This window comes from Amblyomma maculatum, unplaced genomic scaffold (genome assembly GCF_055883805.1).
Source record: "Amblyomma maculatum isolate TAMU_Amacu unplaced genomic scaffold, ASM5588380v1 scaffold_15, whole genome shotgun sequence".
Lineage (NCBI taxonomy): Eukaryota > Metazoa > Arthropoda > Arachnida > Ixodida > Ixodidae > Amblyomma > Amblyomma maculatum.
The window spans coordinates 11,293,051-11,307,503 of NW_028146740.1; the positions used below are offsets into that span (position 1 = coordinate 11,293,051).

General features: G+C 47.1%; 1 protein-coding gene across 1 annotated transcript in view; it reads right to left on the reverse strand.

The window, feature by feature from the left end:
• Window positions 1-9,451: 9,451 nt before the first annotated feature.
• LOC146172039 (acid phosphatase type 7) overlaps window positions 9,452-14,453 on the reverse strand; it is a 374,339-nt gene continuing 369,337 nt past the window's right edge. The window contains exons 11-12 of the mRNA XM_084586139.1: window positions 10,218-10,355; window positions 9,452-9,586 (exon numbers count right to left, since the gene is read on the reverse strand). Coding sequence (XP_084442265.1) covers window positions 9,509-9,586; window positions 10,218-10,355 — 216 coding nt within the window. The 3' untranslated portion in view covers window positions 9,452-9,508. The remainder of the gene's footprint in view (window positions 9,587-10,217; window positions 10,356-14,453) is intronic.

Consider the following 14,453-nt stretch of genomic DNA (forward strand, 5'->3'; position numbering starts at 1 on the left):
ACTTCGTAGGCTTCTCTTATCACTTCCAACATAAGGCTGGAAAGATGGTTTTTAAATGCTTTGTAAAAGGTGGCGCTCAGCCCATCTGGTCGTCCAGGGGCTTTCCCACATGGGAGGTCATCTATGGCCTTTTCTATCTCTTGCATTGTAAAAGGCATTTCAAGGCTCCCTTTCACACGATCTTCGAGCGTTGGCATTAGCCGTAAATATTCTATTGGAAGCCCTTCGCTATGTTCGCGCGTATTACTCAGAAGCTCAGCAAAATGTTTCAGAATCGCACACTTTATATCTTTAGCATCGTTTGTAATCTGCCCTTCATGTCTTATTTGCCTGATTTCCTTCTAGCAAGCATACCTTTTTTCATCTGATAGCGCTCGCTTTGTCGGCGCCTCGCCAGCCCACAGTTTATCGCTTCTTGCGCGTATAACCGCGGCTCTGTACCTCTCATCGTCGATTCTTTCTAAATGAGATTTCACATCTCTTATTTGCTTAGTGAACTTTCCTGGCGCACAGCTTTCCATGCACAACAGCCACTCAAGTTGTCCATGAAGTTCCTTTTCTGTTTCTTTTACCGAATAACACTGCTCTTTTCTATTGCTTTTATCTTCACCTGCTCTTTAAATATTTCCCATTTATCTGCATGGCTTTCTTCATGCACCTTAAGACAACATTCCAAATCGTTCGTGATTGCCTTAATAAAATCTTCATCCTCCAAAATTTTCTCGTTCAGTTTCCATAGATGCCAGTTGAAAACAGATTTCTTAACCTTCATTCCAAAAGTCGCACTAACAAGGCAATGATCACTAAACGAAATAGGCTTTACATTATAGTCAGTACAAATTGGAACGAGATCATTAGATACGTACAGCCTGTCTAGTCTCGCATGGCTATCGCGTTGAAAGTGCGTGTATTCCGGACGGATTCCAGCAGAAAACACATTTCCAATGTCTTCCAAGCAATAGTCATGCACAAATACATTCAACAGTTCAGCGCCCTTGTCTTTCACTGATCTAATCTTCACTCGATCAGTAGCAGCACACACACAGTTAAAATCGCCCAATACAAGCAAAATTTTGTCACATTTCAAGTACGGCTCGACTGAATAAAAGAAGTTTTGACGATCACTTTCAACATTGGGGGCGTACATACAGACAGCACACCAAAATAAATTTGAGAACAAACAGTCAACAACCAAGAGTCGGCCACTTTCGCATGCAAATACGCAGTGTACGCTTATACCCACAGTATTGCGAATGAAAAGAAGGCATCCGCCTGATGCCCCCACAGAGTGACAAACACACACATCAAAGTTTGCATGGAAAACAGACACCATGCGGTCTGCATGGTCCTGAGATTCTATCTTCGACTCTTGAACGGCTAATAAGTAGATTTCATTATCTAGCAGCAGGCGATTCAATTGGCATTGCCGCCTTCGGGCTCCAAGCCCTCTAACATTCAAGGTTGCTACACGTAATGGGACATCTAGCTTAATTGCCATGCGTCTAGAGAAAAAGGCGCCCGATCCATGTGATGCCTACCTCAGTCGTCCATGTGGCTCTGCTTGTCCGAGGTTCCGAAGCGTACGCGCTCGTATCCGGCCTCCCAAAGGGATGTCTGAATGCGTACTGAGGCGTGCCTGACCACCGTACTTGCCAGCTTCCATAAACACAGTCAAAGAGCCACAGCCGAAAACAGGCTATGACGGCTGACGCACCCCCTGCACTCACATGCATTAGGTCACGTCCAAACTACGGAGGCGGTTTTCCCGCCTGCCGCGTCTCGGACGAAACGTTCAGCCGAGGCCTCAACGTCGAACGTCGAACCCCAGGTGCTTTCGATGGCGGCTCGTCACTGCCACCACCAGGCTGCAGATCCTCACCGGCGCTCTCATCATGGGGCCGCTTCCCAACAGGTAGGCCGCTTACTCCTGCGTTGAAGTCCATAACGTCGGAGTTAGGAGACTCCGCGTTGCCTTGGCTTTCGAGCACAGGTTCTCTGGCGTCCGCCACGCTGTTACTTGCGTCCAGCTGGGAACCATTCTCCACTGGTGCAGAATCCGCTGTCGCAACGGCCGTGGACGTCCTCCTCATTGTCAAAGGGGTCAACACCGGCCCATCATTCTTGCCGGTTGCCCGGTTGTTTTGGCTGCCTCTTCCGCGTCCGCCTCATCCATCAGATGCTCAGAAAAATCTTCGCTGTTACCAGGACCAGCGATGCTCGCGTAGCTGCGAGAACACTGCCCTTCTTCGTGGCCAAAACGACGGCATGCACCACAACGCGGAACCTTACACTCTCGGCGAATGTGGCCGGTACTTCGACACCGGAGACATAACGAAGGCCTTCCAGGTACTACGACGAGCGCCAACTCACCGCCGACGTTCAGCTGGTGCCGCAAGTCGTCAAGTTTGACCCCACTTTCATCTTCAAGGTGACAATCCTGGTAGTTGAACCCTTATCCGATATTTAAGCAACACTTGCTGTTGGGCTAGTTGGTTCAAATCCATATTTGGGAACACAGCGCGGAACAGGACGCAACACAAGAGAACGAAGGTAGACAGGACGGAGCGCTGAACTGACAACTTTTATTTCAAAAGAAAGAAGGTGACCTTATCCGACATGCCATGCGCGCGCCAGCGCTCCCTGGCCAATTCGGAAACCTTTCCATACGGCGCGAAGGCCACACGCACATCTTCATCCGGAACGTTGTGAAGTAACCAGTGGAGCTTCAGCCTCACATCCTGGTTGGCGGGATCAATAACGAGGCAGCGAAGTTGCTTCACACACAAGTTCAGCGTTTGTCCCTTGTCTTTCTCCTTTAGTCCTGTCTTTAATTTTACGCTGCCAAAATATGCACTCACCCACTCCAGCAATCTTCTTCAGAGCGTCCGCGTCTTTCAGGGTGATGGCCCAGACGTGGCTCATGCGATACGCCCCCATGGCGATAACGTCAGGGAGCAGCGAACGCTGAGCCAACGCGTCTCGGAAATCTTCCACCCGGTACGGGCGGGCCCTGATATCCGCGTGCAAAAAAACTGTTTAACACAAAATGCCTTGTTGGAAGACTTGGCAGAACAACCTGGTAGTCATTATCCTGTTCCATAGCCCCGTTACCGCGGCCAGACATGGCCGCTGAAGCCGCTCCTGCGGAGCCCTGCATCCTGCGTCCGTTCACTGGCGTGGCCGGAAACAGAATTTGATGCTTGAAAGCGGTACAAAAGCGCTTCTAGTGAATGCAGTGTTGCTTTAGAAACGTGCCGTAGAACGTTATACTGGGGTGTATATCGGTAATTATGAGCATGTTACTTACAGAAGTCGCAGTTAGTAGCGAAGTACGTTTCCGCTACATTTCTTCTGCGCTCTGCGCACATGCTGAGCCATCTTGCGGCAAACACAGAAGACCCCCTCCTCGCAATGTGCGGCGCTGCCCCGATACGTGGCGCGCCACTCGCCCTTGACGTTTCACCGGGCACCCTCACGGGTTGTAGAATCAAGCATCTTTCCTTTCTTTAGATCACTATCTTCGCTCACCCGCTTCTCCCCTTCAGGCCGCGCGGGTACCGGTGCCAGGATGCCCCAATACATTTGCCTTTAATAAGTTTTCTCGACGAGGTGCAATAACGCTATCGCGTTCCACTCTTGAAGGCGAAGCTTAAGCGTCCTCCAAATTTTTTCCTCTCGAGAGTGCATATTTAAAATTAACGTTGCGCAGCTTGCCTTCGCATTAAGAGCACGGGCAGCGTCCACCGCGGTTAGGGCGCTAACCACTGCTATCGCGTACCGAGCTTGGCTAGTGCATGCTTGTCAGTGGTGCCCCGGCGACTTACGGCGAAAAGCATACGATCAAGCTGTTCAGCTTCAACAATGTATACATTCAAAGTGGAACCACGGTTCAAGAACAGCACATAAAAGAAGTAGTGTCTAAAGTACCATCTGTCGACGTTTTTATGCAGACTTGGTGAATGCCCGGCGGCGCAACAACATCGTATCCCCGTACCGTCATAGCAGCATCATTTACACGACGTCATCACCATCAGCAGCAGCCTGACTATACCCACCGCAGGGCGAAGGCCTCTCCCGCATTTCTGCAATTAACCCGGTTCTGTGCTAGCTGCATCCACTTGACCCCTCCGAACTTCTTAACCCCATCCGCCCACCTAACTTTCTGCCGCCCCTGCTACGCTTTCCTTGCCTTGGAATCCAGTTTGTTACCCTAAGCGACCACCGGTTATCCTCTCTTCGCACTACGTGTCCTGCCCATGCCCATTTCTTCTTCTTATTTTCCACTAGAATGTCAGTAACTTGAGTTATTTCTCTGACCCATTCTGCACGCTCCCTATCTCTTAATGTTACCCCTACCATTTTTCCATTTTTCGTTTCATAGTCCTCTGGGTTGTCCTCAAGTAGAATCCTCTTGGTTAGCCTCTACGTTTCAGAACGATAGGTGAGTACAGGTAAGATGCAACTGTTGTATACTTTCTTCTTGAGCGATACCTGGTTATAATCTGTGAGTGGTTGCCAAATGCACTGCCTCCCAATCTTATTCTTCTTGTTATATCCTTTTCATGGTTCGAATCTGCGGTTACTACCTGTCCTGAGTAGACATATTCGCCTACTACTTCCAGTGCTTCGCTACCTAACGTAAACTGCTGTTCCTTCCCGAGGCTGTTGAACATTTCTTAGTCTTCTGTATATTGATTTTTAAGCCTACTTTTCTACTTTTCCAGTCTAGGTCATCAATCATTATTTGCAGTTCATCCCACGAGTTACTTAGCAAGGCAATGTCATCAGCAAATCGCAGATTACTGAGGGATTCTCCATCTACCCTTATCCCTAACTGCTCCCATTCCAAGTCTCTGAATACTTCCTCTAAGGAAACTGTGAATAGTACTAGGGAGATCGTGTCTCGTTGCCTAACACCTTCCTTTATGGGAATTTTGTTACTTTATTTATGCAGAACTATGGTTGCTGTGCAGCCACTATATATATATTCCAGTACTTTCACCGACGGCTCGCGTACTCACTGATTTTGCAATGCCTGCATTACCACCGAGATTTCAACCGAGTCAAATGCTTTTTCGTAATCAATGAATGCTATGTAAAAGGCTGGATATATCCCGAGCATTTTCCTATCACCTGGTTGATGGTATGGATATGATCGATAGTAGAGTGCCGTTTCCTAAAACGCGCTTGATTCTTTGCTTCATTGCAGTCTGAGGTTGTCCTGATTCTATTAGCGATTACCTTATACTTAACAGACAGTAAGCTGATTGTTCTGTAATTTTTAAGGTCCTGAGAGTCCCCTTTCTTATGAATGAGGATAATATTTGCATTCTTCCATGGTTCCGCTACCGTCGATTACGCCAGGCACTGCGTATGCAGGATGGTCAGTTTTTCTAGCACGCTATCCCTCCCATCCTTCAACGAATCTGTGCTTATCTGACCCTCTCCAGCTGATTTCCCCTTTTCAATAGTTTCTAATGCTTTCTTGACCTCGTCTTTTGTCACTGGTGGAACCTCTGACTGTTTTACCCTATACCGCCAATCTCATCACGGTCCTGATTACTTTGGCTACTCTAGAGATCTCTATAGAACTCCTTGGCTACTTTGACTATCTTGTCCATATTCGTGATGACGTTGCCCGCCTTCTCGCTTATCGCATACATCTGGTTTTTGCTTATGCCCAATGTCGTCTTTACCGCTTCACTTCAAGGCTTCCCCCATTCTTTGCAGCATGCTCAATTTTCTTTATGTTATACTTCCTTATATCGGCCACCTTGCGCTTATTGATTAGCTGTGATATTTCGGCCAATTCTATCTGGTCTGCTGGATTGGAAGCTTTCATATTCTGGGTTTTTTAATCAAATATTTTGTCTCCTTAGACAGCTTATCCTTATCCTCTCTAACTATCCTACCGCCTACTTCCACAGCGCACTCAGTGATGATATCTTTGAAATGATTGTTCATTGCTTCTAGGGTAATGTCGCCATCTTCGGTTAGAGCTGAATATTTATTCTGTAGCGAGATCCTGAACTCTTCTGCCCTCCCCCGCACCGCTAATTTGTTGATGGGTTTCTTTATTACTAATCTGTTGCATTCCTTCTTCAGATTTAGGTTAATTCGGGACCTCAGCATCCTGTGGTCACGACGTATTGTTGAGCAAAATGTCGAAAAACGGGCGCTCTCAGCTGCGCCGTGAACTAAGACGACAAATTCGCAGCACATACAGCAGTGCTTACGAAAGCGAGGCTGCCTGCTGGTGTGGCGAACGACGGCACTATCGCCGAGCGCTATATACTCCATAGTCGTCGCTGGGACTAAATTGCTTCGCATCGAGGGTATGTGCATCCGACAGCGCTTTGTAATTGCTCAGCGCTGGAGTAAATGGTTTCTCGTGGAACTGCCTTGCTGCCGATCCCATTTTATGAGTAAAAGAAAGATGTATATTTCGGTGACGCCTTAGCAGCGGAGCCAGAGTGCAGACGATGAGTAGCGCACCGCACCAGCGGCAGCTGGCTGTGTTGAAAACGTGTTTGTATTGCAAATATCAACAGCACAGTATGGGTCAGAGATCCACTAGAAACATTGTTTGCGGTCGGCTTATTCTTTAAGTGAAGAACAGATTATAGCACGCATTTTTGGCGCTGGCGGAAGAGATCCACCGTATCATTGGCGTGGAGGGCTTGCGGGAGGCACGGCCTGCCCGGCGTGCATGGTTACTACGGCGGAGGAAGTAAAATGGGCATCAAATGCGTGAGCCCGTCATTAGTATTTAGTCTAGCTGGCTTACACAACACCTTCATAGGCTAAATAAATCAGGTTAGACTGGCAAAAGGTGAAGAATAAACATATCACGGCCACACTCGGACTGTCGTTGCATGCTTTCCGCATACGCTCTCGACAATCATCTTGCGAATTCTTTGTTTGTGCAGTTCTCGATCACGCATTGCTGTACCGATGACACTACCCCTAAAAGGGCCGCTAAAAAGGTATTTAGATCTTTCAAACGACAATATTCTGAGGTGCAAGACCACTCTGCTATGCATGAAGCGTGCGAATGCACAGCCCACTCGGTTCCGGGAATCTAGTTAGAGAGCATTTTTCTCCTCTCTTTTGCTCTCAGTAAAACGGTCTATAAAAGGTGGAGATGAAATAGGCGTGTAGACGATTGATGTGGTTGACACGTGTATACCAGCCTACGGTACAGCGTAGAGTTGTGTGTGACTGGCCGATTTGAACAGGAAACAGGAAACTCATAGCCAGTGTATGAAACAAAATTGTGCCCTTAATTTAGCTTCTGGCCCTCACGCCCAGACTACACGAAGGGAAACTACTGCAGACCTTGTATTCCAAACATACCAAATCGAAATACTGTATAGAGAAAATTGAGAACGCTGCATGCTACTTCACAGATCATAGGGCAGTCTTCGATTTTGTCAAGCAAAATGAATAAAGAATGTGTATGCCCGATGTCTCTCACTTCTTAAGATACAGTGACCACTAGCTCCGCCAAAGAAACGTACCACTCACTACGTATATCCTGGCATAGCCGAGCTAAGCCACTGTCAGTTCTTCTTCACTTTTTTGCAATCATATGGCAGTGCGTTTTCTTATTCTTTTTGTACGGGACGAAAAACGAGGACCAGAAAACAAACACACACATGCAAACGAAACGCTTAGTTTATCTATGTGCGTTTCTCCCACGGACTTTGTTTTTCGCGCTGTGCAAAAGTCCTAACTCCCACCAACTTGCCCAGTATTCAGTTTGTTTTTTCTTTACTTTGTTATGTTGCCCGCCAATACTGCTTTCCCGCAAAAAGTATATTCCCACTTTGCTAAAATCGCTTCTGTAAATAAATAAATAAATAGACCTTGACCTGGAGCCAAACAATATATCGGCACGCAGGATCTGAGCCTGGGCTACAATTTCAATAGATGCGCGGTAACCTTTGCGGGATGTTACGACAACCTCTCGCGAGTCTTGGCATTTTGAGAAGGAGTCAGAGGCTGCGAAGGCGGTGGCAACCTTCTCATCGTGAGTTGGTGACCTTGCCGCCTACTGTTTTACCCTTGTAGGTGACCGAGGCTGTGTACCAACCTCTAAAGTTCGGGTCCGAGGCGTCCACGTAGACGACTCCTAGTTTGATTCCCTAATGGCGGCCCATGGCTTCCGCTCGCGCCAGGCGCGCACCATTCTGGTCCTCTTTGAACATGTTAGTGGGAGAGGCCGCGCGTGGAGGGCGCGTCTCTACCTTGCGGGATTGCGACATCTCCCCTTTCTGAGTTCGGTGTGTTGGATGTGAAGTTGGGCTAGAAGGCGACTACCCGACTCTGTCCTTGTGAGATGCCAGTATTGGTAGGTGAGGTGGGCCTCCCGAAGTTTCCAGAAAGGATTCAACCCACCTAGTGCCATGAGGTGGCCGGCAGAGGTCGAGACAGGGAAGTCCAGTGCTCACTTGATGATTTTACGGATGATAACTTCGAGGGCGTCCTCCTCCTGTTTCTGCAGGTGGAGTATGGGAGTCGAATACGGGATTCGACTGGTCGTAGATACGTTCGCCAGACGCAGGCCGTACCTGCATCATAACCCACAGTGCTTGTTTGAAACCCGGCGGCGCATGCGCCGCCGGGTTCCACCTGCCGAAGCTTGGCGACTGTTTTGTCGCATCGTTCTTGGTTGGGTATGAAGAAGCTCGGATTCTCCGAGATGTTTTAAGGAGGCCGCTTTGCAAAGAGAGATTTATATCGCTTGATTGTGCGCGATAGGCGCAGATGCAGGAATTCCGATTACTGCGGATAGCATTGGATTCTACGATTCAGTTTAACCATGGCGTCCTGTACGGATCTGTGTGGTCGTAATCCGTACGTGGTGCTCGCGAAAGTAGTGTGATAATCGAGATATTGAGACAACCGATCCTGCACCATCGTCTTTAACACTATTCCCATGCAGGTTCTTCTGCGTTTCCGTGCGGGTCTGTTTTGGGTTGCTGGGTTCCGGCAGAATAATAATATTATTATTTACATTCGTTGTTTCCCGCTCCAAAGAAACTGTTGACAACAGCGCCTGCGACTCACTATATCTCTCATCTTTATAATATGCAAAACCAGCTACAGCGACAGCATGCCCATTTGTTGATCGCCAACCGCCGAGCCCATTTCCTATTATAGCAGCCGCCTGATTGGTGCTTTATCTGGAGGCGGAATTCAGCTCACTGAGGCGTTTTTTAGGAAGCTCTTCATTTTCTTCCCATCACGACTACTTGACAATATGCTTCATGTATAGTGCACTTGATTTTACCGTTGATAAGTACACTGCGGCTACAGGCTCCTCCATAGCCGAGTAAGCGGCATTCAGAACTTTCTGTAATGTGGTCTGAAATTCTCGTTCAGGCCAGTTAGGATCGCTTGCTCTGCGTGCGCACCATACTAGACGTCAGCAGTAAGAGTGAGCACGTGCAGAAGCGTTACTTTATTCAGTGTTCGCCATCGCGGTGACTCCAACGACCCATCATCACGCAGCCCGTGAAACGGCCGGATAGGCACCATGGTAGTCCTTGACTATTGTGATCTCGTCCAGCAGCTGCAGGCCCTGCACGTTGAATGCGTATAGATTATTGGCGAAGCCGCTTTTGGCTCGTCAGTGGCTCGAGCAGGTACTAAGGGGCAGAAAAATATAACATGAAAATATAACATCCTTTCGGGCAGTGCCATACCATTTCGCTTTCCATTTAGGGGAGCTAGATCCTAGATTCATTTAGAAATGCAAAGAAATCCGCAGAACTACTATCTGGAGGATAACAGAATACACAAGATATCTGCAACCACACTTTGCAGGTAGCACTTCATAATGAGGTGCCATGCAACAAAATCAAGGAGCTATTTCTTATTTCATAGCACCCGGAACTAACACGCCCAATCCTAACCGTCTAGCAGAACGATTCGTTTCAAAGCGCTTGCATTTAGGAATAGTATATACGTCCTCTTGACAGGTAAACTAAGTTTCCAAAACATAACACTGAAATGATTTTCAGGCGTACTAAAGTAATGATCAAGTTCGTCGTTCTTATTCCGACCAGCCCTGGTATTAGATAGATGCAAATACAGCACTGCAATTTGTCATTCGTACTATAATTGTTGAGTTCACAAAGATTTAATACAAGAAATGATTTTCAGTGTTGAACATTTTCAAAAACGACGCTCTCTCCCAATGACGAACTCACGTTTTCCACAGAGAACTGCTGCAGGGTAAGGTGGGTGGCATTGTGCAGCTTCATCGCCGTGTAGCCGTAGTCGGAGAAGCGCACCGCGCTCCAGGCAGCCGGGTTCTTCACGAACGGGTCGAGCTTCTCCTGGCAGCCCTGCGGATTTTGATCATTATTGCCAGTGTAGGGAAAGCGGCAGTGATTAAAAGCGGTTACACGGAGTTTGACGAGCGACAGCTCACATTTGCCTCGTTTGCTAATACCACGTGCTCAGCTGAAGTCATCGCGCGCCCATCACGTGATGTCTGTTGTTATTAGCATTAATTACCATACAAGGTCAAATAATTCATGCGCTCATGCACAAACATAACAAGGTCACCCATACGGAGCCAAGCTGTCCTCTGGTCTATGCATGAGACCTAGCATTCGTTCTGAAAATGCAATAAAAACTAAACGTTGGAGCCCAAGAACCCCAACAGTGCCACCAGTCGCTGCGCCGGTGATTTCGTGCTAGCAGCATAGAACCTCAATCACTTCAGCTCAGGGCGTTGTTTAAAGGTCCACAGAAACGGTCACCAAGAAGCCACTGATAAACGTGTTCAGTGTGTAGAACGACTCCTTTTGAGCATTAATTCAAAGTATAACGCCTTGGAACAAAGCCAGCGATTTATTATTAATTTTTAAAACAACATTTTTTGAAATTCGCGCATGAAACTATTTTCTTAAACCGTGACGTAACGGGTGAGTTGACTGGCAAGGCTTGCTAGAAGCTGCCATTCGCTGCGGCCACTGCAGCCATGACGTCACGGACACACTTCCGGTAGCAGCGGAAGTCGTCTGCTTGTGCGCTCTGCGAGCTCTTTAGGCCTCAGGCGCCTCCTCAGGCGGTCAAGCACCGCACGATGGCAGCACCTCCTCGACAGCCGTAAACACCGCCGCTGTGGCCCCTCCTCCCGCATACCAACGACACAGCAGATCGTTAGCGCCGATGTCCGAAATAAAGCGTGCTAGGGTTTGTTGGCGTCTGGAATACTTAGCCGAATATCAAGTATGAAGCCCTGACCAGCCGCAAATTGCTGGTAGGAGCGATAGCCCTGATACAAGCAAGTTTCTGCTCAAGCCAGCTGCCGCTGGTACATTCCGGCTCATCCGATCTGCTCGTACTAGCTCTGCGATTAATGCGTCGGCAGAGTTAATCCTATAATTATTTTACTATGGCAGGATAGGAATCACTATAAGGCAGTTTCAGAAGTAGACGATTTACGACAGCGTTGATCATGTTATAAAGCGCCGACCGCCGCGGCTTCGAAGCGAAACAATTTAGGCCTAGCGACGACTAGGGACGGTCACGCACGGCGCCTTCGTTCGCCGCGCTCGCGCGCCCCACCCCCGCGGTAAAGTGTAACGTACCTCAGCCTGCTCGCGGCATCCCGTGCTGCAAGCGTTGCAAGCTTTTGTACTTTCATTACAGCTAAGGCCGCGCATTTGTTGACGTTAGTGTTCTTGCTGAACTTAAGAAATTGTCAGCCGGTCAAGGCCAAATACTCGCTGATGTACAGGAACTCAAAGATCAGATGCATTCTGTCGACCAAACCATTTCCGATCTGAGTAAGCGCCTAGCAGACCTGGAATGCCTCTTTCAGGACATTCCTACTCTAAAACTTGGCATAGAATCCGCCCAAGCCGTTGCCGCTGAGACTGCTGCTCTTGTTACCAACCTTGAGGCTCGAATAGACGATACAGAGAACAGGTCACGCCGCAACAACTTGATATTCTATGGCCTTCCAGACACCAATCCCCGCGAGTCATTCACAGAATCTGAAGAAATACTAATTAAGCATTGTCAAGATGTCTTAGAATTTACCTTGGAGCCCAGTCAGATAGAGCATCGCTTGGGACGCCATAACAAGGACCGTCAACGTCCTATTATAGCAAAATTAGCCTCTTTTAAAACAAAAGAAACCATTCTTTTCAAAGGCCGTATGCTGAAAGACACGGACTATAGTATTGGAGAAGATTTTACCCGCTCTGTTCAAAAAGCCCGCAAACATCTTGTCGCATTTGCAAGAGCAGAAACCGGACCGTTTTCTTTGCGGTACAAGACCCTATTTCTCGGCAAGAAACGCTACACTTTTGATGATGCTACTGAAACTGTTAAAGAAATAGCATAGCGCTTTCAGCACCGTCAACACTTATCTAATCCTCGCCATAACTCCCCTCGACAGAATATTTCGTTTTCGGTTATCTATACTAACATACGCAGTCTGCTCTCTAAGTGCGATAATGTATCCAGCCTTGTTTCTTCAACGGGCAGTAACCTGCTTGTACTGACAGAGACTTGGCTGACCGATAACGTGAGCGACACTGAAGTTCTGTACAACTTACCAAATTTCAACCTTTTCCGAGCTGATCGCAAAGGCCCCCGAGGAGTAGGCGTTCTTATCGCTACCAGCAATCAACTACAGTGTTCCCACATTCACATAAAATCCGACCCCGAAATATTATGGCTGCTTTGTCGCGCCACACCAGTATCTATACTAATTGGTGTTTGCTATAGACCCCCCCACAGTAACCCCGAATTCCCTCGAAAGCTGCACAACATCCTGAACAAACTTACAACAAAACACCCTAATGCACACGTTTTACTTTTTGGAGATTTCAACTATCCTGGTATTGATTGGAATAACCCTCATCAGCCTATTTTTAGACAAGATGAATCACGGGAATTCATGGATGTGTGCTTAAATTTTAATCTAGCTCAATTAGTAACCCAGCCTACACGCATCGCAGGAGATACCGCTAACATTCTTGACCTTATACTTTCTAGCCACCCTGACAGCCTCAATTCCATTACTTATCTTCGGGAAATTAGCGATCACAAAGTTATCCATGCGTCCTTCTCCTTCACTCTAACAACAAAAGAAACTTCCAAAAAAACAATCACCCTTTATAACAAAGGAAACTACGAAGCCATAAATAGGGAACTGGAAGCTTTTTTCCCAACTTTTCAGCGCTCTTTCCAAGAACAAACAATCCACGAAAATTGGTTGATGTTTACCGATAAAATGAACGAACTTACTAACAAATATGTTCCCAAATGCAGCTTCCGCGCGAATAAACAGAAACCATGGTTCACCAAGGCTCTGGGGAGATTAGAAAACAAAAAGAAACGTTTGTTCCGCAGGGCCAATCAGACTGGACAGGACTGCGCATGGGAAAAATATTACACCGCTGAAAGGACATACCTGGTTGCAGTAAAAAACGCCAAACGCTCATTTTATCATATTGACCTGCCCAACATACTAAAAGATAATCCAACTAAATTCTGGCAGCTTTTAAACCCGCCATCTATACGCACTGTTACCCTCACTGATGATTCCGGACGCGCTGTTTCCGATGATGAGTGTGCCAACATCTTTAATTCTGCTTTCGCATCTGTATTCACTAAAGAACAAGAACCGCCTCCCCTCACGACAGCAAATGACCAAAGAACTTCAATGCTTGCCGTTACTTTCTCGGAAGCCGGCATAACATGTCTTATTGATAAACTAAAATTGTCATCATCCGCCGGCTTTGACGAAATTAACACAAAGGTTCTAAAAAATGCTAAGATTTTATGCTTGCTTTTCTCGCAGTCGCTCTCTACAGGTGCCATACCCCATGACTGGAAAGTGGGGAAGGTCGTTCCGGTCCACAAGTCGGGTAACAAAGATTCACCACTTAATTATCGGCCCATATCACTCACCAGCATACCATGTAAACTTATGGAACACGTTATTTACTCTTTAACGATGAACTTTCTGGATTCAAATAATTTTTTTCATTCTTCGCAGCACGGATTTCGCAAAGGATACTCCTGTGAAAGTCAACTAGCACTTTTCATTCATGACTTACATGCTAACCTTGATGCTAACCTCCAAACTGACGCTATTTTCCTCGACTTCGCCAAGGCATTTGATAAGGTACCTCGTAACCACTTATTTTTGAAACTTTCTCGCCTACACTTGCATCCCGATATACTAGCATGGATAAAATAATTCTTAACTCACCGCTTCCAATCAGTCATCGTCAATAATCAAATGTCTAACCTCCTACCAGTCTCCTCGGGCGTGCCCCAAGGATCCGTCCTTGGGCCACTTTTGTTTCTAATTTATATTAACGACCTTCCTGAGAACTTAGATGGCCGTATTCCGATGTTTGCTGACGATTGTGTTATTTACAGAACAGTCACTAACACTTTTGAACAACAATCCC